The sequence below is a fragment of the Grampus griseus genome (genome assembly GCF_964374135.1).
Source record: "Grampus griseus genome assembly, chromosome: 6".
Taxonomy (NCBI): Eukaryota; Metazoa; Chordata; class Mammalia; order Artiodactyla; family Delphinidae; genus Grampus; species Grampus griseus.
Window position 1 is genome coordinate 96769855 of NC_139000.1, and position 24256 is coordinate 96794110.

Consider the following 24256-nt stretch of genomic DNA (forward strand, 5'->3'; position numbering starts at 1 on the left):
TTAAAAGAAGGTAGTTGGATAGGTGGGTAGGGGTTGGTTGAATGTAGCAGAATGTCACTGGAATAGGTAGAAAAAGCAATCATTGGAAGGTGGGTAGGACTCCAATATGAGTAGATAGAGGCAACAACAGTTCAGGTGTCAAGTGCTTGTAACATTAATTGTTAATACGTGAGCATTAGCAATGGTTGTAAGGTGATCACGTGAGCATTTTAATGGGGAAAGAGAGTACTTATAGGGATATTCTGGTCAGTTCTGCTACTAGAAATCCATTTTAGTCTTAATGAATATTGGCTATCAGGAAGGTTTACTTCCTCAAGGTTTACACCAAGGTTTCTCAACCTCAAAACTATTGACATTTGGGGCTGGAAAATTCTCTGTTATGTAGGGTTCTATTAAGATGTTTAGCAGCATCGCTGGCTTCTACCCACTAGGTGACAGTAGCAACTCTCCCCTCCTCCCACTTACGACAATCAAAAATGTCTCCAGACATTGCCAAACGTCACCTGTGGGCAAAAATCACTCCTGGGTGAGAACCACTGATTTATATGTAGTTTGTTATAGGGTAGGGATAAATGGTATACTGGTAACTATTTAACAGCCAACTCTCTTGAGGAAAAAGCCTTAGTTTGTACTGTTTGCCAATTTTCATTGTGTAAATACTACCTCAGTGGCTTATTTCAAGCTACACATGTCATCAATCTGCTTGCAAAATTTCTAAAGATCATCAGCTTTAGGGAGCTGATAGAAGCCAGCTTTAGCACTTTACGGATAAGGATCTATAGTGCTTAAGTGAACAGAGTATTCCATCTCTATGAGACGGATGATGTCAATGAGATCCCTGGGGCCAGGGTCCTAGCAACCAGGAATAGGCCCAGAACTCCAACTTTTGTGGTCGCCTCCCCTTTCCGTGTGGATCTTGCCACCTATTCTCAATCTTCTAATCTTGATTAGGATCAAATTCTAATGAGGTTCACTTTCCTTGGAGAGGCTGCCGGAGCTGAAGTTTGAGGTAGAAAAGCCTTCCTTATTCAGGCAAGACTGAACGGATGAGACTGCTTATTTTTTCCTGACCAGTCAAGCAGACATTTGTTTCAAGACCTCTAGAGAAAGCTGTTAATAATGTAGACTCAAGGTCTTGGCAGATTTATTGCATTGCTCTTAGGTAATAAGTCAACTGGGCTGACTTTCTATAGCCTGAAATGGTCCAAAGAATGCCTCTAGGGTAGGGTATGTGCAGTAGGCTTGAGGTGGCTGTGTAGAAATTTACACAAGGCTCAATCAAATTTCTCTGTAGAGATAGGAAATATAGTAATTGATGTGTGAAGGCAGAGAGCAGAGTATTTTTAGAAATAATCCTGAAGATCAGTTTGTGTGCTGGTTTTCCCAGGTGGTTCTTTGAGAATCAGGCTAGATCCAGGCAAATTCTCAATTCTGAGTATAATGCCTCAGCCTTTACAACTGTGAAGACTGTTCATATGTGACACTTTATACTATTATTAGCCTATTTAAATACCTTGAATGAAAGGTATTGGACAGCATACAAATATTTTTTGATAAAATAGTACTCTAACTTTATCATTGATGACAAAATATTCATGAAAATGGCCGTTAGTTTTACACTAAAATATCCATTCAAGTAGGAGAAAAAAATCACCTATAAAATTATATGTTTCTGGGGCTTCCCTGGTGGCGCAGTGGTTGAGAGTCTGCCTGCCAATGCAGGGGACTCGGGTTCGTGCCCCGGTCCGGGAAGATCCCACATGCCGCGGAGCGGCTGGGCCCGTGAGCCAAGGCCGCTGGGCCTGTGCATCCAGAGCCTGTGCTCCGCAACGGGAGGGGCCAACAGTGAGAGGTCTGTGTACTGCAAAAAAAAAAAAAAAAAATTATGTTTCTATGACATATCTAAGTCATATAATAATAGTAAGAAACCATGACCGTGTAACCACAAATGGTTATGACAACGCAAGCTGAGATCTGGATCCTCTTGATTTCATTCTGATTTCCTGTATTTACCTTTACCTTTTATTTGTGAATATCCCACACCACCATATTCAATTCATACATAAACTTCTTTAAGACTTAAGGTTTCAACTGATCCCTTTAATGCTGGCTTTTTTTATTTAACTGTTTTGCCAAGGAAAATAGAAAATACGTTTTGAGATAAATGTAAACACATTGTAGTATATGCCAATTTTCACCTTTAAAACTTTTCCTTTCTTCTTCTATTCAATCATTTGTTTACATGAATGTTTGCGTACCTACTCTGGTACCCAGTTCTATGCTTGGTATTAAGGAGACAGAGGGTATGAATAAGATTTCATCCCCAACTATGCAAGACCACAATCTCATGCAATAGACAGACTGTAAATAATATCCTATTATATATATATAAATATATACAATATGTAATAATCAAGAAATGAGCACTATTTTGCAACACAAGGAAGTGGCAACAAACCCTCAGAGAGAAATCTGGAAACTCTATGAAGAAAGAGATACTTAATAGTCTGGCAGTTCCTCAGAGACTGAAACACAGAGTTAGTTACCATATGACCCAGCAATCCTACACTTCCAGGTATATCTAAGAGAATTAAAAACATATTGTTCACACAAAAACTTGTACACAAATGTTCATAGCAGCTTTATTCATAGAAACAAAAAGTGAGAAAAACCCAAATATACATCAACTGATATATGGATAAACTGGGTTACATTCATATAATGGAATATTATTTGGCAATAAAAAGGAATGAAGTATTGACTCATACTTCAACATGGCTTTACCTTGAAAATATTATGTTAAGTGAAGAAAGCTGGTCACAAAAACCACATATTATATGATTCCATATACATGAGATGTTTAGAATAGGTAAATGTATGGAGACAGAAAGTAATCTAGGGCTGGCTCTGGGTGAGGGTGGGGAGGGGAGTGACACCTAATGGGCACAGAGCTTCTTTGAGCATGATTAAAATGTTCTAAAATTGATTATGTTTACACAACTCTGAACATACTAAACACAATATAATTGTACAGCTTAAATGGATGTATTATATATGTGACATATCTTAAAAAAGCTACTGTAATATATTTGTAATATATGATATTAACTATTATACACAGCAAGTGCTATATGAGAGTTAGCTGATATTATTATTTTTTTATTTTATTTTTTATTTTTGGGCGTGCAGCATGGCTTGTGGGATCTGGGATGGAACCCATGCCCCCTGCAGTGGAAGTGCAATCTTAATCACTGGACTGCCAGGGAATTCCCGATTATTATTTTAAATGACAATTAAAACAAGACACCATTTTCCACTTTGTGGTTGGTAGAGATTAAATAGCTCAATAATGCACAGCAATGGCCAGAATGTCCCCAATCACCCAACTCTCCTACACTGTAGGTAGGAATGTAAATTTGTGCAATTTCATTAGAGAACAAGTATCTTTACTTATTAAAATAATAAATAGCCATACTTTTTGACTCAATATTTTCAAAGAATTTGTCTTTGTTCATTACAACCTGGTTTATATTACCAAAAGACGTAAATAACTATTAATAGATGTCTGGTTTAATAAATGATGTACAACTTACACAGCCATAAAAAGAAAAAAAAAAGGGGGGCCTTCATCTCTAAGTCACATTATTAGGTGAAAGAATAAATTGTAGAATAGTGCTTACAGTGTGTTGACATTACTGCAAAAAAGCAAGTTGTGCATGTGTGGATGAATATACACATACATGTACACACGTTTACAAACACATTTATGCAGGCAAATACATAGTCTTTTCTAGAAAGTTACACATAAAAGGAAACTAGTTGCTCCTGGAGAGAGAGTAGAGGCTTGGAAGTCTGAGGTCAGAGAAAGACTTTTGTTTGACTGCACACACTTTCGTAGTGCTTGAAATTTTGTCTTTTGTGGTTTTACTTTGATCAAGAGTATATTACATTTTTAACTAAAGAGTTAATTAAAAGGAAGAAGAGAAATATATGAGGCCAGCAAAAAGTTCCAGTCAAATGAAGTTATCCTCCATTTCTCTAACCCAGATAGATTTGGCCTAACTAGATTATAGCAAGGAGGATGTGTGTGTGTGTGTGTGTGTGTGTGTGCGTGTGTGTGTGTGTGTGCACGTGCATAGTCAAGTTTCCTAATTACTAAATCTAGTGAAAATTCGAAATAAAAAAATATCCTGCTTTCTCCCCTATTTAGCACTAGATAATCTTTTACTCAGTGTTATTAATTCACCCAACAACTATTGACTAAGAGCTTCCTAACTTCACTGCACAGTTTGACGCTGTGGGAAGTACCACAGAGGTGAAAAGAGCAATAACTTCCTGCACCTTACATATAATTTAACAAAAGAAACAAGAAAACCCCAAATAACAATATAAGAGCTTAACGTTAACTCAAGTCAATTCCAAGTCAAACCTCTTAAAACGGCTTTTCTGACACGTTACAGTATCACCAGGAAGTCAGCAGGGGGCACTTCAAACATGTCTACGCTAAGTCAAGCTCAGCTCATTTCCATCTAGGGCTTTGATGCTTTGTCTGAAGGTAAATGTGAAGCCCTCTGCATAAAACATTTGTGGTCTCTTCCATATTCAAGTCTCATAGAAAGTCTCCTTTGATTTCCTACATGGACTTAAGTTTTTAAGATTTTTTGTTTTTTCAGAGAAGGGAAAAAAAAACTACTTATAAACAAATATGGATTATAAATCTGTGGGTTATGTATGTGACATTCTTTTTAGTTTTCATGAGCTGTCTTCTAGGAAAGGCCTATATCCTTCTCTGCACTCCCCTGACCTGTTGTAGTTCCTCTGTGACAGAATTTGTCTCTCTGTCATGTTCTGATGTGCCCCCCTCACTGTAAAGCCTTATTCTAGGACATGTCATTGCAAGGTATTGTCTTTTTCTTTTTCATTTTGTCTCTCTTTTTAAAAAAATTGATGCTGTGGGAAGGACCACAGAGGTGAAAAGAGCAATACCTTCCTTCACCTTATGTACAATTTACGTAATCTTTATTTTCTTTCTTATTCAATCTTTTATTTATCTTACGTATCTTTTATTTCTCTTATTAACTTTATTTAGACAAAACTTATTTTATTTATTTATTTTTAAAATAAATTTTTATTTATTTATTTATTTTTAAAATAAATTTATATTTATTTATTTATTTTTGGCTGCATTGGGTCTTCATTGCTACGCGTGGGCTTTCTCTAGTTGCAGCGAGCAGGGGCTACTCTGCATCGCGGTGCGTAGGCTTCTCATTGCAGTGGCTTCTCTTGTTGTGGAGCATGGGCTCTAGGCGATCAGGCTTCAGTAGTTGTAGCACATGGGCTCACTAGTTGTGGCTTGTGGGATCTAGAGCACAGGCTCAGTAGTTGTGGGGCACAGGCTTAGCTGCTCTGTAGCATGTGGAATCTTCCTGGACCAGGGCTCGAACCCGTGTCCGCTGCATTGGCAGGCCGATTCTTAACCACTGAGCCACAAGGGAAGTCCCTAGACAAATCTTTTAATGTTGATATTATCACATGATTTTTTTATTTCTCTTCATTTTTTTGGTTTGTTTTCTTGTGTGTTTGGAAGAGGGGAGGAGATGAATACCTCCAACTCAAGAAAACTAAAATCCTTAAAATGTATCTGGCTTATTTAACACCATACTTTTGTCATCTGAAGCAGTTCTCCCCCCACCCCACAATTTCTTTGCCGCCAAAGCAAAGAAAGTAACCTGCTCCCTTTATTTAAACCTGGTGGAGGAAGGAGACAGTAGCAAATTGGCAAAATATAACATTTATTTGTACTTTAACTTTTTTAGAACGTAACACCTAACTTTACCAGTGAAGAACTATATTCTGTCTGAGTTTAATCTCCCCTTGAACTGCTACTTGGAATTTCTTCAACATAGCTTTGCTGGGTAATGAGTAAAAGAAGAGGTCTGCAAGACCAACATCTTCACTTATCAACTGCCTCAGTCCCCAGATTCCAGAGCTACAACCTCAACCTCATCCTCACCCTCACTGTCATATCATCTCTGTTCAGATTCAGATTGGGCTCCTCCCTCGTTTTAATGCTGGGATATAGGTGGGTAGCAGCAGAAAAGACTTCTGTGGCAATATTTAGTAAACATCTTGGTTTTTGCTTTTATTAAGGTCAATAGATTTAAATTTTTTATAATTATGATTTTGTATTTATAAATTTTATTTGTATTAGCCATGCTTTTTTCTACATTAAATATAATTTTTTCGATAGAGACCATATTCACTTCAGTACAGATGCTCTTTTAGAGCCCACTTAGACATTTCATCATACTAATTTAGCAAAACAGCCACAAAATAAAATCTGCACTAAACTATGCATGTAGAAAAAATATCTGCTTCCCAGCCTTTTCTGGTTTGCAATTACAACAACATTAAAATATCACACATAAAATACATTTTTTGTTCTTCCTTTGGATCTCCAAAAAAAAAAAAAAAAACATATGATTTGTGGTTACCTTTGTTTAATCTTCCTTGAGTTTCATAGTCCCTCATCTGTACAGTGGGAATATCATTAAGTTTTGAAATGATTAAATGCAAAAAGGGATGGAAAGCGCCCAGCCTGTGCAAATAGCAGATGACAAAAGATAGACAAGAAAGAAAGAAAGGAAGGAAGGAAGGAAGGAAGAAACTTCCTCACATGAGGAATTCTGGAGTTTCTGGTCGTTTCTTCAGGTATGCCCATTTAACTTTTTACTTACAGTTTTAAGCTTATAACAGGGGCAAATGTCCTACCATAAGAGTACTTGTTTGTTAAACGTTTATACAAAGCTTAGTATCTTTTAACCTGAAGCTTTTTAAGTCTGTTACAAGGGAAGTGTCAATCATGGAAAAAGTCAAGGCTCACACTATCCGTGATCAAGTAACCTTGCTGAAGTTTGGGCGAGGCACTTCTCTAACGCACATGCAAGTCTGTACTTGGAGATCATGTGAGCCTCTGCAAGAGAACACAGGCATCTGATGCTCTGAGAGCAGCCAATCAAGAGAGTGCCTTGCCGCCACACCCACCTGCCCACTGCTTGTTCCCGGGATTGGAGCCAATCTGTCTGCTTTTCTACCACGCTGAGCTGCTATAAGTGAATTCTTCCTGGAAATCTCTACAACTCTGATGGACATGCAGTGTAACAGTACAGACCACTGCAAAATCTGTTTCATATTTAAAATAAAAATTACTCTAACTCTTGACTGCTCTGATTTTGTGTCTGTTAACCCGGAAAATCATTTTAAACATATAAGCATCACACTTCCCTTTAGCAATTACGTAAAATCTTCTTGCAGTTCACTGAAAGGCACAGCTGTGCAGATTGGTTTGGTTCTCTTAACAAATGATATTTATGTGTGAAAATAGACTGCTAGTGTATTCTATATAAGATAGTAGACATTTTTGCACTTTTGTTAATATGTTATTTACACCTTGAGCACAGGCAATGCAAATGTACTCATCTTGTGTCATTTTTTAAAATTAGAATTTACTATAGAATTTTTGGAGGACTGCCACATCATAATTATTCATCTGCTGCTTGGTCTGTTCTGCTACTTCTGAAACCTTCTGAGGGTTTAATTCTTGGCACATTTCAAAATTCCTTTACATGTACTGTAGTATAGACTGCATGTGCGCGCTGTATTGTTTAATATTTGCAATACAAGACAAATTGTGCTGTGACGTTTAACACAGTAGCTTAAAGATAGAACTCTATTCTGTAGAATAGCAAACTGAATTATTTGGGCATTATCAGGTATTTTGTTTTTGAGAAAAACTGAAAATATGAGCCTAATTTAAATTGTATGGCCTTTCATCTTTCTAACAAACAAATGTAGATTGTGTGTGTGTCTGTGAGGGAGGAGAGGCAGAGGGAGAGGGAAGGAAGGAGGGATGAGTAGAAGGAAGCATTAAAGGTATTCAGAGAAATAATCCAATATAGACAGTGAATTGGAGGTTTTGGTTTATTAGCCCATTACTCAGATGTAAAGTGGAGAGTATAGAGTTAATTATCCCTCCTGGCTAATTCTAATTCTTTACATTTAAAAAGATATTTGAAAGTATTCTCAGCATTTTGGCAAAAAAATGCAATATCCAAAGTGATTTTATTATTCTTAGTATTTTACTTGCATACCTCAATACATCTTTTTAATAGCTTTATTAAGATATAATTTACATACCATAAAGTTTGCCCATTTAAAATGTCCAAGTCGGGCTTCCCTGATGGCGCAGTGGTTGGGAGTCCGCCTGCTGATGCAGGGGATATGGGTTCGTGCCCCGGAAAGATCCCACATGCCGCGGAGCAGCTGGGCCCGTGAGCCATGGCCGCTGAGCCTGCGCGTCCGGAGCCTGTGCTCCGCAATGGGAGAGGCCACAGCAGTGAGAGGCCCGCACACCGCAAAAAATAAATAAATAAAGTGTACAAGTCAATTTTCTTCATTTATCTACCCAGTTGTATAACCATCACCATAATGTAATTTTAGACATTTTCATCACCATCTCCCCGAAAACATCTCCATTCTCCTCCCTCCCCTATTCCCCTGCACTAGGCAACCACTAATCTACTCTCTAAGATTTGCCTACTGGTGGATATTTTATATCAATGGAATCATAGGATATGTGTCTTTTGTGACTGGCTTCTTTCATTTAGCATAACAATATAGTTTTAGACTATGTGGCCTCAATATTCTGCCTCTGAGGATAAAATGTAATCGTTGCATTCCTTGATGATTTTGAGGACTGGGTATAATTTTCGTGAGGCAGAAATTAGAAACTAGTTAGAGCCAGAGGACTTTCCACAGCCACTTGCCATTTTGCCAATGTTAAAATACCAGATTGAGCAAGTTCAAGCTGCAGAACAACGTGTGTTCATGGGTCCTTAGATTGACATTGTCCAGGAGAATTTGGGGGGTGGGGGGATAAACCAAAAACAAAACAAACAAACAAACAAAAAACACTGCAAGTTACAAACAGGATCCATCAAAAGAGGAGTGGGTTTCAGTGTTGACCAAAGGTAGTTTAACAACTTAACTTCCTTTCCTTGGAAAACTGGTGATTCCAGATTATTTCACATAAACCTGTGTTTGGTGCTTGTGCCAGGCACCCAGGAGAGCCAGACCCCTTAGGAAAAGCAAATAGGCCTCATAGAGAAAGTAAAATTTCCTTTCTGCCCTTTCCCCCTCTTCTTGCTGGCAGGGTTGATCCTCATTACAATTTGCTCAACTATTTGGAAGTGAATTTAGGACCCTCCCCCCAGCTTATGATTTTATAGCCAATAGGTGATGAGGTTTATTTGCATATTTCCAATCACATAAGCAGCCGTGGAGTGGAAACAGTGTCAGACTCAATTTCTCCTCCTCCTCTTCCTCCTCCTTCTCCGAGGAAACCTGCCACTTCTAGCTGTCCTGCCTCCTCTTTAAAGGGTGACTTGCCCTGCGCCAGACTGCTGCTCCAGCCTGCTCCCGCCTCAGACTCAGCCGGTCCATCCGTCTGTCCCCGCTCCAGCCGGGTGCCCTGTAACTCCCACAGAGGGACGCGCCCCGAGATGGAGAGCAAAGCCCTGCTTCTGGTGGCTCTGAGCGTGTGGCTTCAGAGTCTGACCGTCTCCCGCGGAGGGGTGGCCACCGCTGACAGTAAGTTTTGCGCGCACACTCCCCTCCACTTGCAGAATCTGCTCAGCGGCCACTTGCACACGTTGTGAAGATGGGAAGGAGGAAGTAGGAAGGGGTTGCGATGCGCGCCGGGGACTCTCCTAGCCCGAGCGCTTGCCCCAGAAAGGGTCACCGGGGTGGGATCTGGGAGGGCCACGGAGGGAATTTTTCCTCCGATCTCTCTGGGGCGGCTCCCACTTCTCCTTTCTCTCTTTCCCGCGTTCCCGCGCTGTCCCCTCCACTCTGGCTGAGGCTGAGTTCCCGGCCGCCTGGGCTCAGCAGGGAAGGGAGCTGGGGGAGAGTGTGAGGGGCGGGACCAGGGGTGCGGGAGGAAGGGCTCAGATGGCGGTGACCTGCAGCAACCTTTTCGCTCGGGGTGAGGGGGGGGCCTGGAATGAAAGGCAAGGGAGCCAAGGTGACCCTGGCTTGGCCTTGGCCGCGGCTCAGTCCCCGTCATTGAGAGCGCGGTTAGAAAGTGGCCCCTTCTCCTGGAGAAGCTGGCCCGTGGCCGCGGGTCGCGGGGGGAGGTGTTGGCCGCCACTTAGGAGTACAGGACATTCTTGCTCTGCACGTGGAGGTGGGAGGAGAGGACGCGGGACGCGGAGTCCTGGGGACGCAGCGTCCTGCAAGAGTTGGGGCGCCGGGGAAGCTGTTTAACTTCGACTCTTGTACGCTCGGCTTTTCTTAGCGGCCAGCAAACCTAGCGAAGGGTTGACCCTCCTGAAAAACGTGGCAGAACGACCAGCAGTCTGTGGCCGCTGACTTGGGGGTTGCCAGGTTTGCACTTGGCTACCCTTACCGTCCTGCGAGCTGAGCTCGGCTCCGGGCGCCCTGCCCCGCGGTGCGGTCGCGAGCACTTGGGGTTTCTTGGGCGCCGCCGGGAGGCCACTGGCTGAACCCCAGTTACCTCTCACCAGGGTTGAGGCTTCGAGGCCGGATGTGCATTTCTTTATTGCAGGGAAGGTGAGCGCCCAGCCCGAGACCTGCCACAGTAGAGGCAGCCTGTGTAACTTGAACCTTGGTTCAGTTAACACACAGCAGCAACTGAAAAGGCAACTGAAGCAAGTCATGCAAGGAGGCAACGTTTTCTTTTCTCTTCCTTGGTGGACTTGCAGTTAGGGCGGTGTCCTTCGGTTGTGCTTTCAGGCGGCGCGGTCTGCAGTGGTTCACGTTATAGTCGAGTTTGTCTCTGACTTTGGTTGCTGCCAAACGCTTGTTTTATTTCAGCACTAAGTTGTTCAATTAGAAAGTCTTAAACATCTCATGAAGTAGCATGTGGCGCTGGATAGTGTTTTACACGGTCCAAGAAAAAGGTTGGAACAAACTCCAAATTCTTATTTCAGAAAGTACACTACAGAGTAATGTTACTTAGACTAAAAAACACACACAAATAAGTGTCATCCACAGATTGAGTTTTTTCTAGACTCCCTGAGAGATTCAGGACCCTAAATTCCTGGGCTAGTCAGTGGTCACCTCTCTGGGTTTTGCTTCCTCAACTCTAAAATGAGGAGTTTGGACCAGACTCAAAATTCTCTTAGACCCCTCCAGATGTAGAGAACAAACTTATGGATACCAAGGGAGGAAGTGGGGATGGGATGAATTGGGAGATTGGGATTGACATATATACACTACTATGTATAAAATAGATAACCGATGAGACCCTACTGTATAGCACAAGGAAGTCTGCTCAATGCTCTGTGGCGACCTAGATGGAAGAGAAATCTAAAAAAGGGGGTATATGAAAAAAAAATAAATAAAAAATAAAATAAAAAAGGGGGTATATGTATACATATAACTGATTGACTTTGCTGTACAGCAGAAACTAACACAACAGTGTAAAGCAATTATACTCAAATAAAAAATTCTAAAAAGCGTTCTCTTAGACCCCTCTAATTCTTTACTCTTTGATGTAAATGGATACAAGTGATTAATGAATTAGATTGGATTTTCATCAACACATGCTTTTCGTGGCTGTAAATGCTTTGTAAGGGAGGAATCATTTTGAAGTGGACTTGAAATTAATCCTTCTCATCCTTCCCTCCCACTCTCACTCTACTGCTCCCCTCCCCCCCTCCCCTTTATATTGTGCCTCTCCCAACACAGCAGATTTCTGCCCCCTTTATCCTCCAAATGAATTTAGGTAGGAATGTAAGAAATTCAGAGTAGAAAGGTACGAGTGTGAGGGAATGGCAAGCAGCACCCCCTCTGGGCTCTGACTTTACTTATTCATTCTCGATTTCTAGGAAAAATATGAGGACACAGGCACTGCCCTCAGCTCTTTGCTCTTGGAGGCACTACAGCCTCTGCGTGGCCCCATTAGGAAATTTGAAGAGCTCAGTAGTTGCAGTTCTATTTGACTGGCCATAGTGAATTTCTAGGTTAACATCTGAGTTAAACATGTTGGGTGATGACAGCAAAGTAGCAGGTACCACCTGCAAGGGGAGCAGAGCTCAGCAAGAGAGTGATTGATGAATAGCTGTATGGAAAGGTGGGAGTCAGGCACTGGGGAAGACTGACAATGGGAAATTTTCACTTTCTTTCAGGCAGTGTATTTTTAGCTCAGCCCTCCTTTTTTGCTTTATTCTGGGAAGAGAAATTGGGCTGCACATTTTACGGCCACTATTTTAGCAAACACTTTTTTTCTATAAAAATGAAAAGTAAATCAGCTTGTTAGGTAAGTCAGGCACATTGTTTACATTGGAATATCTGAAAACCTCAATTAATTCAGTCAGATAACAGCACTGATTACCCCCCCACCCCACCCCCATTGGTTTTTTTTCACTTGTTTTTTGGCATTCTACAGAAGCTGTCAATGACTGTGACCATCAGCCTCAGAGAGGAGGTGAATTACTGATGAAGTTCTTTAGGAGTGTGTGTTTTTGTGTGAGAGAGAGAGAGGAAAGAAAAAGAGAGAAAGGAAGTAGAAACTTCTAAGAGAATTGCATTATAATTGAGCTCTTGTATCTCATGTCTTCACATAAATGTTAATCTTATTTATCTGATAACTGTGAACTGCCTTTAGAGTCTCTTTCCTGGGATGCTCAGTGTTCCTCCTATAATGTACCCTCTATAAATGTACCTTTAAAGTGCTTTGACTTCTCAGCCTAATTTCGTTCCTGTGAGTTATTATCCATATTAAGATAACTCCTTGTCTTTGTTTATACACATAGATTTTTAGCTATCTATTTAGGAATTTAGGGATAAAGATAATATCAAGAAATGCGTTAACTTGTAACTTTCCTGGTGCCCCAAAATCTCTCCCCTTAGTGTTTGATAAGAACAGGTCTGATGGTGTGATGTTACTGATATGAGAAGCCAAATTCAGAATAGGGGCCCTTATAAACGATTAAACCTATGCACCTCTCCCCTGACACACACTATTCTAAGATGGCTTTAATTTCTAAGGGGATCTGGTGAAAGGTCCTTCTCCCCTTAAAGGGCTAAGGGCAGAGTCACTAATATCATTTCCATGTATGAAAAACAATAATTTTTTTAGCAGCAGTTGAGCCAAATCAGTTCATCTGCCAGCCAGGAGCAATCCCAGTGTATATATTAGGTCAACTAAACATACTCATAATGACCCATAATGAATTCATGACCCATAAATCAGGGTCCATCCTTCTCCCTAACTCTTCCTGGCCTAAGTCAGTTGTGTGAGGGCTGGTGGATGTTTGGAAAGCACACTCATCTTTAGAATGCCAAGACATCCTTGAGGGGTTGGAAACACCAGTAGCGTGGAAATACCTGTCAGAACGCCAAAGAGAGGGAAAGACTGACTAAACACCAGTAACATTTATGATTTCATATAAAGAACAAACATAGAATTGAAAACATCACGTGGCATATAGAGTGGTATTATTTTCTTGTCAAAGCCTTCATTATGTTTTCTGTAACTTAAAATGAAAAAAAAAAAATTCCATGAAAAGTGAAACAAAAGTTTCCAAATACAAATTTGCTTGAGAATGTATGAATTTCCTATCATTTTTCTTTACAAGTGATGTACCCAACAGAAAAGGTTGGTTGTGGGAAACTGGAATCCTGCCTTAATAATTTCAAAGAATATTCTTAGTGATTTCAAAACCACCAGCAATACCAGAGCCACAGTGTTGCACAATTCTAGGAAAAAATAGAATAAAAGTGACTGGTATCCTCTGGAGTTATGCAAGGCAATAATCTTAAATATCAGTTTGGCAAATAAGTAGTGGGCAAGATCTGTCTGCCAGATTGTTCAGAGTATTTCTGCTTTAAAAAGCTTGCTGATCGAACGTGTTAAAATAAGACTGTTATGAGAGGAAACATGAGTTATTTGATATAGAGCAAATATATAGAGGGTAAAGTTAATTTAGTTTTCAATTTTCTAAAGCACTTTCTTACAGTAAAAGAACTTCTTGGGCAGAATCTGAAAGTGGAATCAGATTAAAAATCTATAATTTTTTTCGACCATCAGATAAATTATTAGGCCACCAGAGTGCTTTCTGGTTAGGAAGGAAAAGGAAAACCCACATCTTCAAATGAGTTGAGAGGCAGAGAATATTCTTGATTAATGAATGGATTTCAAGTGAAATTTTACTATATGGAAATGAAAAAAAAGCTTTAAATATCAATAGTCTATCACAGTCTTTTATTTGAATAAATCTTCTTAGTATGTTTAGGTGCTAGAGGTGTGTGTGTGTGAGAGAGAGAGAGAGAGAGAGAGAGACAGACAGACAGACAGAGATCAACTTGTTACATATAATGAATCACTTGCAAACAACCACACTATTGTTTAAGGAATTTGGGGAAATAATTAAAAAGGAGAATGCTGGTCAGTCCTCAGAAAGTTATATGATAAGTTTGATTCAAATGCCTGTACTTTCACTGTACTATATCATTCTTATTTTAATTTTTGGTCTGACTTTTGCAAGGTTATTTGAAATTATGGATTTTCAACTTTTGTGAAAAGGAAGAAGTTTTAGATTAAGAAATTAGAAGTATTTCTAAGCAACCTTAGTTATTTACCTTTTGAAACTTTTAAATAGCCAAATCTAAAATGTATAAGTTACTACCTTCTGGTAGTGAATGGATAGGTTTTTTGACTTCTTTTTTACTTGACCAGAAATTAGATAACTTCTTAATATAACTTCCCTTTGGTGTGCTTGCTTTATAAAAGAGTTTGATTTTATTTGCAATACAATTTACTTAAAGTGTTCACTGTGATATTATATGTACTACCTACAAATACCCTGTGAACATTTATCAACATTCAGAAGTATTGTCCAGAGAGTCAAAAAATAGGCCAAAGTTCTCTTTCTCTCCTGACTGACTCACTTTGGGATTAACCATGAAGAACCAAAGTGGATTCTTTCCAAAACCACCTTTGCTACAGTACTTTAGGCAAGGACTTTGTGTGGAAGACTGTAGAGACAAAATTGAGAAAAGAAATACTGGGGGGAAGAATTAACCATAACTCACACATAGCACAGATATTTCTGAACAACCCGCTAAAGGATTTTTAAAAACATTTTAAAGTGATGCATCTTGCCATGCTGGTGGGAATGATTCCATACAAAAACTTCCCCATGTTTCCAACTTTTCTTCTTTCTAAAATTAAAAAAAATAATGCTAGTGAAAAGGAAACAACCTTCCTTCAAACAAACCTTATTGTACCATATTTTGCAGGAAGACAATCTTTTGATGTAATCAGAGATTTAAAGAGGGTGAAATCATATATGAAGTAAGTGGAACTACACAACAGAAGCACCCTGAGCCAGTGTTCTCTAGAAGAACTACAACCAAGAGACCTGGGTTCTGGTCCCTACTCTCTCTCCCACTATTGGCAGCATAACCTCAGCTAACTCACTTAAATTCATATTTTGAGAGAAGGTTAATTAAGGAATTCCCAAATAGAAGTTGTCTTACTTGAAACTGTATACACCACACACACACACCCCTTGACTGAAAAAGAGCTGAAGAAAAGGTTGGAAGACACAGGAGAGGTCAATATTACTTAACTCAGTTATTTTAAGGCTGTCTCTGTCAACTTTGAGCACCGCTGGAGGATCAGTCATTCTCTTTCAATCCACATTCAGTTTTTTTTTTTTTGAACTTTAGAAATAAAAATAGCATTGGTGGTGTTTTGCTTGTGAATCTAAAACATATCAGTCCAGCAAGTAAAACAACCGTCTAATTAAGCTCTTATCCAATTTTTCCTTTTCAGGAATTACAGGAGGAAAAGATTTTATAGACATCGAAAGTAAATTTGCTCTCAGGACCCCCGAAGACACAGCTGAGGACACTTGCCACCTCATTCCTGGAGTGACAGAATCTGTGGCTAACTGTCAATTTAACCACAGCAGCAAAACCTTTATGGTGCTCCACGGCTGGACGGTAAGAAAGGCTCCTTAGGAAGGAGCTGAGTGGCATGAACCAAGCATTCTGATTGTCTTGCCCCAGTTGTTGGGAGCCCAGTGATGGGAACCCAGTGATGGCTTTGCTTTAAAACTTGAGTAAAGACAATTCTGGCTCGGGGTGGGGACTGAGGAATCTAAAGCCAAAGGTTCACAGGTACTTCCTCTGGACAGTGCCAGCCTTCATTTTACCACGGTACCTAGCTGTGACCTTGAACCAGCCATTCCCCTGGGCCTTTGCTCAAGTACAGAGAAGAATATAGGTTACCATTTAGAGGAGACAATGGAAAACTGGCATGATCCTGATTTGTCCAGCACTTCGCCAAAGTCCTTTCCTAAGGAAGATAACCTGTAAGGGGGAGGAGAGAGCTGGAGTGGAGGGAGGAGGTGCTGGTTCTGGTTCTGCTTTGCCATTCTCCAGCTCTGTGATGTGGATCCAGATACCTCTCATCCCTGGGCCTCAGTTTACTAATCTGTAAAACAATGAGATTAGACTAGACGCCCCTCCACTTTCAACATTCTCCAGTTGTAAACTTTTGGGAGCTTTACTTGAGATTAAAGAGGGCTAGCCAGGGAACTGTCAGCGACATGATAAGAATGTGAATAGATATGCTAATTAGTCACTTTATATGGTATAGTTCTTACTTAACTACTTTAGCTTGTTTTCAATATTTTCATTCCTTAGTGAGCATATTTTACTGTTTATTAAAAAGGACTTATATAAAATTGATGGTTAAAGAGATAATATCTTTCCATTGTGTCAGAGCTTGTGAATAAGGTAATAGACACTAAATTCTAATGAGATGAATTAGCTAACGATTGATACTTCCAGTCCTGATTTTTTTTCCTACATAAGTGCCTTTGTTATTGACAGTGTAGGACAATTGCTATAACTTTTATAGAGATGAAGGCAACTAGTAACAGAATTCACAGGGATGTTTATTTTAATAAAATACATCTATTTACTAGAGGTAACACAGTAAATTACATATCTTATGATAAAATTACATATTCAAATTCCTAACATAGATCTTTTTATATTTTAAGAGGTTTAAATAGGAAAACATAATCTTTGGTGATTTTAGAGACATTCTAGTTGTATGTAGTCTTGGCTGTTAATACTTTTCAAAAAAGTTTAAGCTTAATAAACATTTATATGACAGAAATAAATTGAATATCTCAGGCATCTCAATCTTATCCCTGAGAGAATTTTATAATTTAAGAATATTTGAAAAACATTTCCTTCTCACATTAAGATGACACGACTCACCTAGTATCAGTAGATAGCACCAATTTCTATCATTAGCCCTACTGCCCAATAAGCCCACTTATATTCTTCACATCATATGTCCTGACTTTTTTGAGTTCCTGGGCTCAGAGGCTGGGCCACTGGCTGTGGGACTGAGTTTCATCGTACAGAGCTGGTCGGTATGTGCTATAACTCATCCAGCTGTGCTGGATAACCGATCTCAGCCATTTCAGTCAACTCCCTGGCTGGTTCAGTGGGACCACCTGGGGCAGGTGGCAAGGAGAGCTTCAAGTTCAGCTGTATGCCTGAGAATCAAAGCCTTTAAAAATTGGTACTGATTTAAGGAAGCACAGAAGAAAAAATTAGGAAATAATACCTTTTCAGAATTGAAGAAGTTGGGTCCTTGTTTTCCACCCCTTTGTTGGGGTTACTTATAGCAGTGTCTTATGTTAAATTAAAAAAAGAAAGAATTAGATTGGTTGTTAGGCAGTTACTAAAAGTATCATTCACTGTAGGAGTATGTTGGGTTCCTTGCCCTTTGACAGATTACCTAATTTAGAAACACTGATAGTACAGAAAAACTTAAAACGGGCTGAGAGCAAATGAGATTTTCCTGCCGTGTCTGAGGTAAGCTGCTCAGCGACTCAAGGGCGTAGGACTAGGGGAAGTGAGGAGGTTCTGCAGCTTTGTTCTGCAGCTCTGACGAACCTGAAAGAATGCTTAGCATGCAGTGTGCACAGGACACCTGCCAGAAGGCAATCAGACACAGCTGTCCTGGAGCTTGGCCACCTGCTTGTGTTTAAGTCCAGGGTTCTCATTGTGGTGTTGGATATCCTCACCCCTGGCTGAGAGGAGTGATTAACATTGCATTCTGAAGAAATGACATCATCCTCTCTCAAAAGGCAGCTGCAAAGGGTGGCCAGCCTTCAACCTCTAAGAGAGGAGAAAGGGAGACAGGACCAATTCCTTAGGGTTTTTTTGCTGGGTGGGCATTCCAGCTGGTTCCTCCAAAGACCCAGGCTGTACCCAGGCTTGAAGCAGCCTCACTGAGACATGTTCAAAGAAGACTTAAACATGTTCCTAATGGGCTCACATCACCTATGTGCTTTTTCTTTTTGGTTTTCTCCTCATGCTGGAAATAGATTATAGAGCTGGCATTTGATCACTGCAAGTAGATTGGGAACCAAAATGGTCACAAGAAGAAATTTTGGAGGTGGAGAGTAACTTCCGGGTCATCTGATTCTGACTGTTTTGTTTTATAGGTAGCCTAGTAAGGTTAATACAGTGCCTGTGTTCATAGAAGTAATCAGTGGAAGAGCTGGGATTGGAACCAAGATCTCCTGAGTCCCAGGCTTGCTTTTTCCTTCCACAGAGCACAACAATTTGGTTAAAAATTGTGCAGTTAGTGTCAGGAGTGAAGAGAGAGCTCATGTTTTAATGTTTTAGCCTAGAAAATAGACTAAACAAAATGGAAGCATAGATTTAAAAGAACCCACCATCTAAGATCAAAGTTTTAAATGAAGTCCCTTGGTTTGGGAATTCAAGAGTCTTATTTTTGTCTATTGGCATTACTCTAAGAAGAATATAGGTTTTACGAGCTTCCCCTTAAAAGCTGCCTTAAACATGGATTTCAGAATCTTTTCCTGTCGAGTACATAGTTGAGTAACCTTTACTGTGGCTACAGTATGATCTGCTCTCAGGTAATATTAGGAGTGGATAGATTTGCGGATTTAAAGTAGGTTGTTGCTGTGTACAGGCTCCTGGCAGGAAGGCATGGAATTTTATCATCTGCAGTTTTTTAGTGTGTTTCGATTATTTTAAAGTAAACATCTTTGCAAAGATGTCCAATGTCTCTTCTTTGACAGCATAAGTCTTTTGACTTTGAATTTGGGGGCTTTTATCAACAAGAAGCAAAGAATTACAGTTGGCAGTCTGCTTATCTCCAAAACAGGACCAATCTAATAATTTGGGAAATGCAATTATTAAGCCTCATTAATTTGCACTGTGATAATCAAGAATTTGAGAGAATTGTGAAAAAGTCTGAACTGAAACTAATAATTTTCTTATGTATGAAGAGATTGCTAAACAAAGTTACCTTCTGTTGGAATAGATTAGTATGTTTAAAACTATTTTTTTCATTATCACATCAAATGTTGTACGTAAATGACCCTTTATAAGAATAAAGGGCATTCACATCTCCCAATTAACTTGTTAGCCTAATTGAAATTATTTAAACTAAATTTCTTTTTTTTTAAACTAAATTTCTTTTAAAATCGTCTGTAATTCTGCTGCAAATTTTTAACTTATTCAGATTGATCTTTCCTTTTAATACTATAAATTATTGAAGTTTTACTGAATTTATAAAATATGCTTTTAAAATTGAAACCTCAGTCTGCCATTCCTGAGCTCAACACAGTCCTTCTTTGGGGTACACAAATTTGCCTCAGAAGGGTCAGGCAGAAGACTCTGAATACTCTTGTGGTTTGAGTTTTGTGTCTGAGCCAATGGGCTTCCCGTGGGTTTGTTTCTTTTTTCCATTTAATGTAGGTGTATTGGGCTGACATATCTATAACAAGTTGTAGGTGGATATTTTAAGAATGCTGGTATCATCCTCTTCAGGTGACAGGAATGTATGAGAGTTGGGTGCCAAAACTCGTGGCTGCCCTGTACAAGAGGGAACCGGACTCTAACGTTATTGTGGTGGACTGGCTGTCACGGGCCCAGCAGCATTATCCTGTGTCTGCGGGGTACACCAAACTGGTGGGACAGGATGTGGCCAAGTTTATCAACTGGATGGCGGTAAGACTGGGGGAAGGAGCCTTGTATGTCCAAAACAGATCTCTTGGCTACAGCTGAATTAATGACTGGTTGTTGCTCTTTTTCACTTAGATATAGATATTTTCTGGGTCAACTCATATCTTTAGAATAAGCCTGGACATTATTTTCTGACTAAAAGCATCATTATGATAAGAATGATAAAGCTATAAAGCCCATAAGGCGTAGTCCTGCCCTGCCCTGTCCTTTGATATTTTCATGGTGAATGGATTTGCTGAGACCAAGAACTAAGTGGGCAGGAGGGACAAAAGCTTGTTATTTCAGGGCAGAGGGGAGATGTCATGTTCACCCAAATCCTTCCCTCCCAGTTGGCTGGCACATGGAAATTTTATCCAGGGTTTGACCTGTTAGAATATCAATCTCTTTGACAAAAATATTAATAGTACTTATTCCTTAGTGTGGATTAAGGATCCAGATTTTTGTTGAGGGTTAAGGGAGTGATGGAGATGAACTAGGGAAAAATGGCAGGAAAAGTCTGTAGGATATGAGGTGCTGAGAGTCAGGAGTTTTACTCCCTCTGGCTCTCTGAGGCCATTCTCTGAAAATTACCTTTGGAAAGTATCTCGGGGTTGAAAGGAAGCTAATACTCTCACAGGACCAAATTATTTAAGTCAGATGCTTGGAGGTAAAAAATAAGCTGTTTATTGGCTGCTCATTAAAAGATAAAAGTTCTTTTCTTGACTCTTTTGCTAACCAGGAGAGTGAATTTGGACAAATCAGATCACCTTCCTGGACCTCAGACTTCTCATCTGTTGAATGAGGAGACTGGACTCAACGTGTCTGTGGTCCTTTCCCCTGTAATATTTTCTGATTTTAAGTCATTGCTTGGCTAACCTTAAAGAATAAAGTGATGCAGGGTATTTAGAGTAGAGAATAATGAGTTAAATATATATTTGTATATGTATGTATCTATTCAATATATATACAAATATCTAAATATAAATATACACCTATACATATATTTTCAGATGTATGGAAATTCATGTTTCCATACATTTCTATTTCAGATGTATGGGAAAACTTTCTAATTTAAATATGTTATTAAGGAAAGAGAAAATCTCAATACTATAGTATATGTTCCTCTCATCTGTAACAAGAAATTAAAATAAGTAGAATTAATTTTCAGTATTGCCTATATTTTCAAAACAATGTATTTTATTTATTTATTTATTTGGTGGGAATACTATTAAACTTTTATTTCTTTTAGCAGTGATATTTTGCAAAGAACTGTAAAATAGCAAATACCTTTTTCTTTTCTTCTTCCAAAGGATGAATTTAATTATCCTCTGGACAATGTGCATCTCTTGGGATATAGCCTTGGAGCCCATGTTGCTGGCATTGCAGGAAGTCTGACCAATAAGAAGGTCAACAGAATTACCGGTAAGAAAGCAATGCCAGTTTTCTTATAACAAAAGACTTGAGATGCCTGTCATTTTCTGAAAGAGAATCAGACTGTTTGTCAAACAACCATATGTGAGTGGTAGTCTTCTGGGTACACCTGGCCATTTGGTTATTTCATGGGAGGGCTCTTTTTCTGGAGTAAGATAAAATACAGACGCTTGCTCTCATGAGCTTACCATCTAATGGCAGTAGAAGAGAAATGGTGCAGAGTTAAGCACAGAGAGCCCAGTGGTGTCTCTGAGAAACCCATTTCCCTCCTCCCTCTGCTCTGTGCTTTGATAGTTTATTGCACACACATATGTCACCTCTCACATCAATACTGGGAAAAATGAAAAAGGACCAACACCAGAGGCCATTTGGAAAAAGGAGTCTTGTCATCTGGGCCAATAGCAATTGGTTGTTTGGCCTGTGTAGAGAGGAAGAAAGAGCCCAGCACTATATAAACGCCTTCTAACCAGGCTCAGAAATAATTTATTGATACAAAAGGGAATCAAGTCATACTGAGTGAAAATTGTTATTTAATGGCTAGTTTGAGAAACTCAAATTTTATTTGAGAAGGAGTTAAGCTGCTTTTATGAATCTCAGTAATTTAAAAATCCAGTCACTATAGAATAGGAGGTGCTAATAAGAATCCATGTGGCTGCCATTTACATTCAAATGATGAACAATGGAATGATAAGGTGATACTGGAGGAGACTAAAACTAATGGGAATTAAAAAAGCTCTGAGGACTTTTTGTTTTCCCACTAAGGCCTAGATCCAGCTGGACCCAACTTTGAGTATGCAGAAGCCCCAGGTCGCCTTTCTCCAGATGATGCGGATTTTGTAGATGTCTTACACACCTTCACCAGAGGGTCACCTGGCCGAAGTATTGGAATTCAGAAACCAGTAGGGCATGTTGACATTTATCCTAACGGAGGCACTTTCCAACCAGGATGTAACATTGCAGAAGCTATCCGTGTGATTGCAGAGAGAGGCCTTGGAGGTAAATATAATTTAGAAGTTAATTAAATGTAAGTTTTCACCTTAACTCTTACTGACCAAGTGTCCTACCCATTCTCCACAAGTACATAGTTTGAATACACACATTTAGCAAAGATATGTTTTTGAAGAAGTCTGTCACATTTAGCATGACCACCTCAGAGGCTCAGTACTTCCTGTGGTCAGAGAGACATTTCATCTTATATTGTAAACTACACTTATATTGTAAACTACTGCACTTGCAGTAATAACAGGAAAAAAAAAATGGTGAGATTTAGACAAGAGAACTGCACTGCCTTTGAAAGTGTTATCTGGCCACATGCTAAACTTTGAATACAGCTGCAAAACAAGTAGAGTTATTTTGAATTTTACTAAAAGTAAAGGACATGTTAATTAGTCCAATTTCTTTTGTCAGCCTTTTAAAGAGATGTACAAATCAGAAAAAAATCGCCATTCCCTAAGAATAAATATTCCAAATTTTTAAGAAGAAAATACAATTTAATATTAGTTTTTAATATTTACTTTAATAATCATGTTAGCTGTGTTAATTTTATGATTTGTTTTAAGGGACCTTTGCATACCTTGTGGACAATGGGACCTACCTGTAGTCAATATGCTCAGGTGTTTGGGGCATATATTATAGAATTTACAGCATAATGTTACTAACTTCAATTGTTATAAAGCTTATGGTAATAGCTGCACGTTTATGACATTGCTGATTATTTCTATAATTCATTTAATGTAAAAATCATTAGCAGTGACACACCCCTCAATTATACATAGTATCAATATCTATGATAAAATACTATTAATTTAACAATTATGCCTGCCCTTTATGATGTGGTTTCTAGAGTTATGTTTCTAGAAGCATTTAGAAGTATTATATGCTTTCAATATAAGAGAAAGTTGTGATAAACTGGGGGAAATCAACTTCTATCTTGGATGTCTCTTATTATAGCTTCATAAACATACTCACAAATGGAGACAGCAAAAACATCAAAAGTTCCCTATAAATTTGCAACTTTGGCACTCTTGGGGGTAGGTGAGAAGCTGCCGCCAAGAGTACCTCCTTAAATAGGACCTACAATCAAGGGGGTCATTTTATTCTAACACCACACCTCAACTATTTTAGACATGCAAGACGAAACACTCATTGTGGACTGTCACAGAGTTGAAATGTTCTTTGTGTCTCTTTTGTCCCAGATGTGGACCAGCTAGTGAAGTGCTCCCACGAGCGTTCCATTCATCTCTTCATTGACTCTCTGTTGAATGAAGAAAATCCAAGTAAGGCCTACCGGTGCAATTCCAGGGAAGCCTTTGAAAAAGGGCTCTGCCTGAGTTGCAGAAAGAACCGTTGCAACAACTTGGGCTATGAGGTCAATAAAGTCAGAGCCAAAAGAAGCAGCAAAATGTACCTGAAGACTCGTTCTCAGATGCCCTACAAAGGTAAGCTGGAGACTGTTGTAAATAGGAAAATTGATTTGATCCTATTTTTCTTATCATGCTTGTTGCATCACATGTACTGATTCTGTCCATTGCAACAGAGATGATAAAACGATGTTGCTAAACCCCGATCCCTCACTTGTGTTTCTGTTGGTAGAGAAGGAGTTGTACTAATCCATTTTACTGAAGCTCCTAATTCCCATTGCCAGTAAGACCCAGGGCACAACTGCACTGCTCTATGCAGCAGCCCTGCTTGCCACCATCCTTTGTACTTGTGACCATTAGCATGGACCACT

General features: G+C 39.4%; 1 protein-coding gene across 2 annotated transcripts in view; it reads left to right on the plus strand.

Annotated features, from left to right (window-relative positions):
* Positions 1 to 9347: 9347 nt before the first annotated feature.
* LPL (lipoprotein lipase) overlaps positions 9348 to 24256 on the plus strand; it is a gene marked incomplete at its 3' end in the record, with an annotated part of 29647 nt that continues 14738 nt past the window's right edge. For both annotated transcript variants that reach the window (XM_082656192.1, XM_082656191.1), the window contains exons 1-6: positions 9348 to 9648; positions 15863 to 16032; positions 19921 to 20100; positions 21405 to 21516; positions 22288 to 22521; positions 23721 to 23963. In XM_082656192.1, coding sequence (XP_082512318.1) covers positions 9561 to 9648; positions 15863 to 16032; positions 19921 to 20100; positions 21405 to 21516; positions 22288 to 22521; positions 23721 to 23963 — 1027 coding nt within the window. In that variant the 5' untranslated portion in view covers positions 9348 to 9560. The remainder of the gene's footprint in view (positions 9649 to 15862; positions 16033 to 19920; positions 20101 to 21404; positions 21517 to 22287; positions 22522 to 23720; positions 23964 to 24256) is intronic.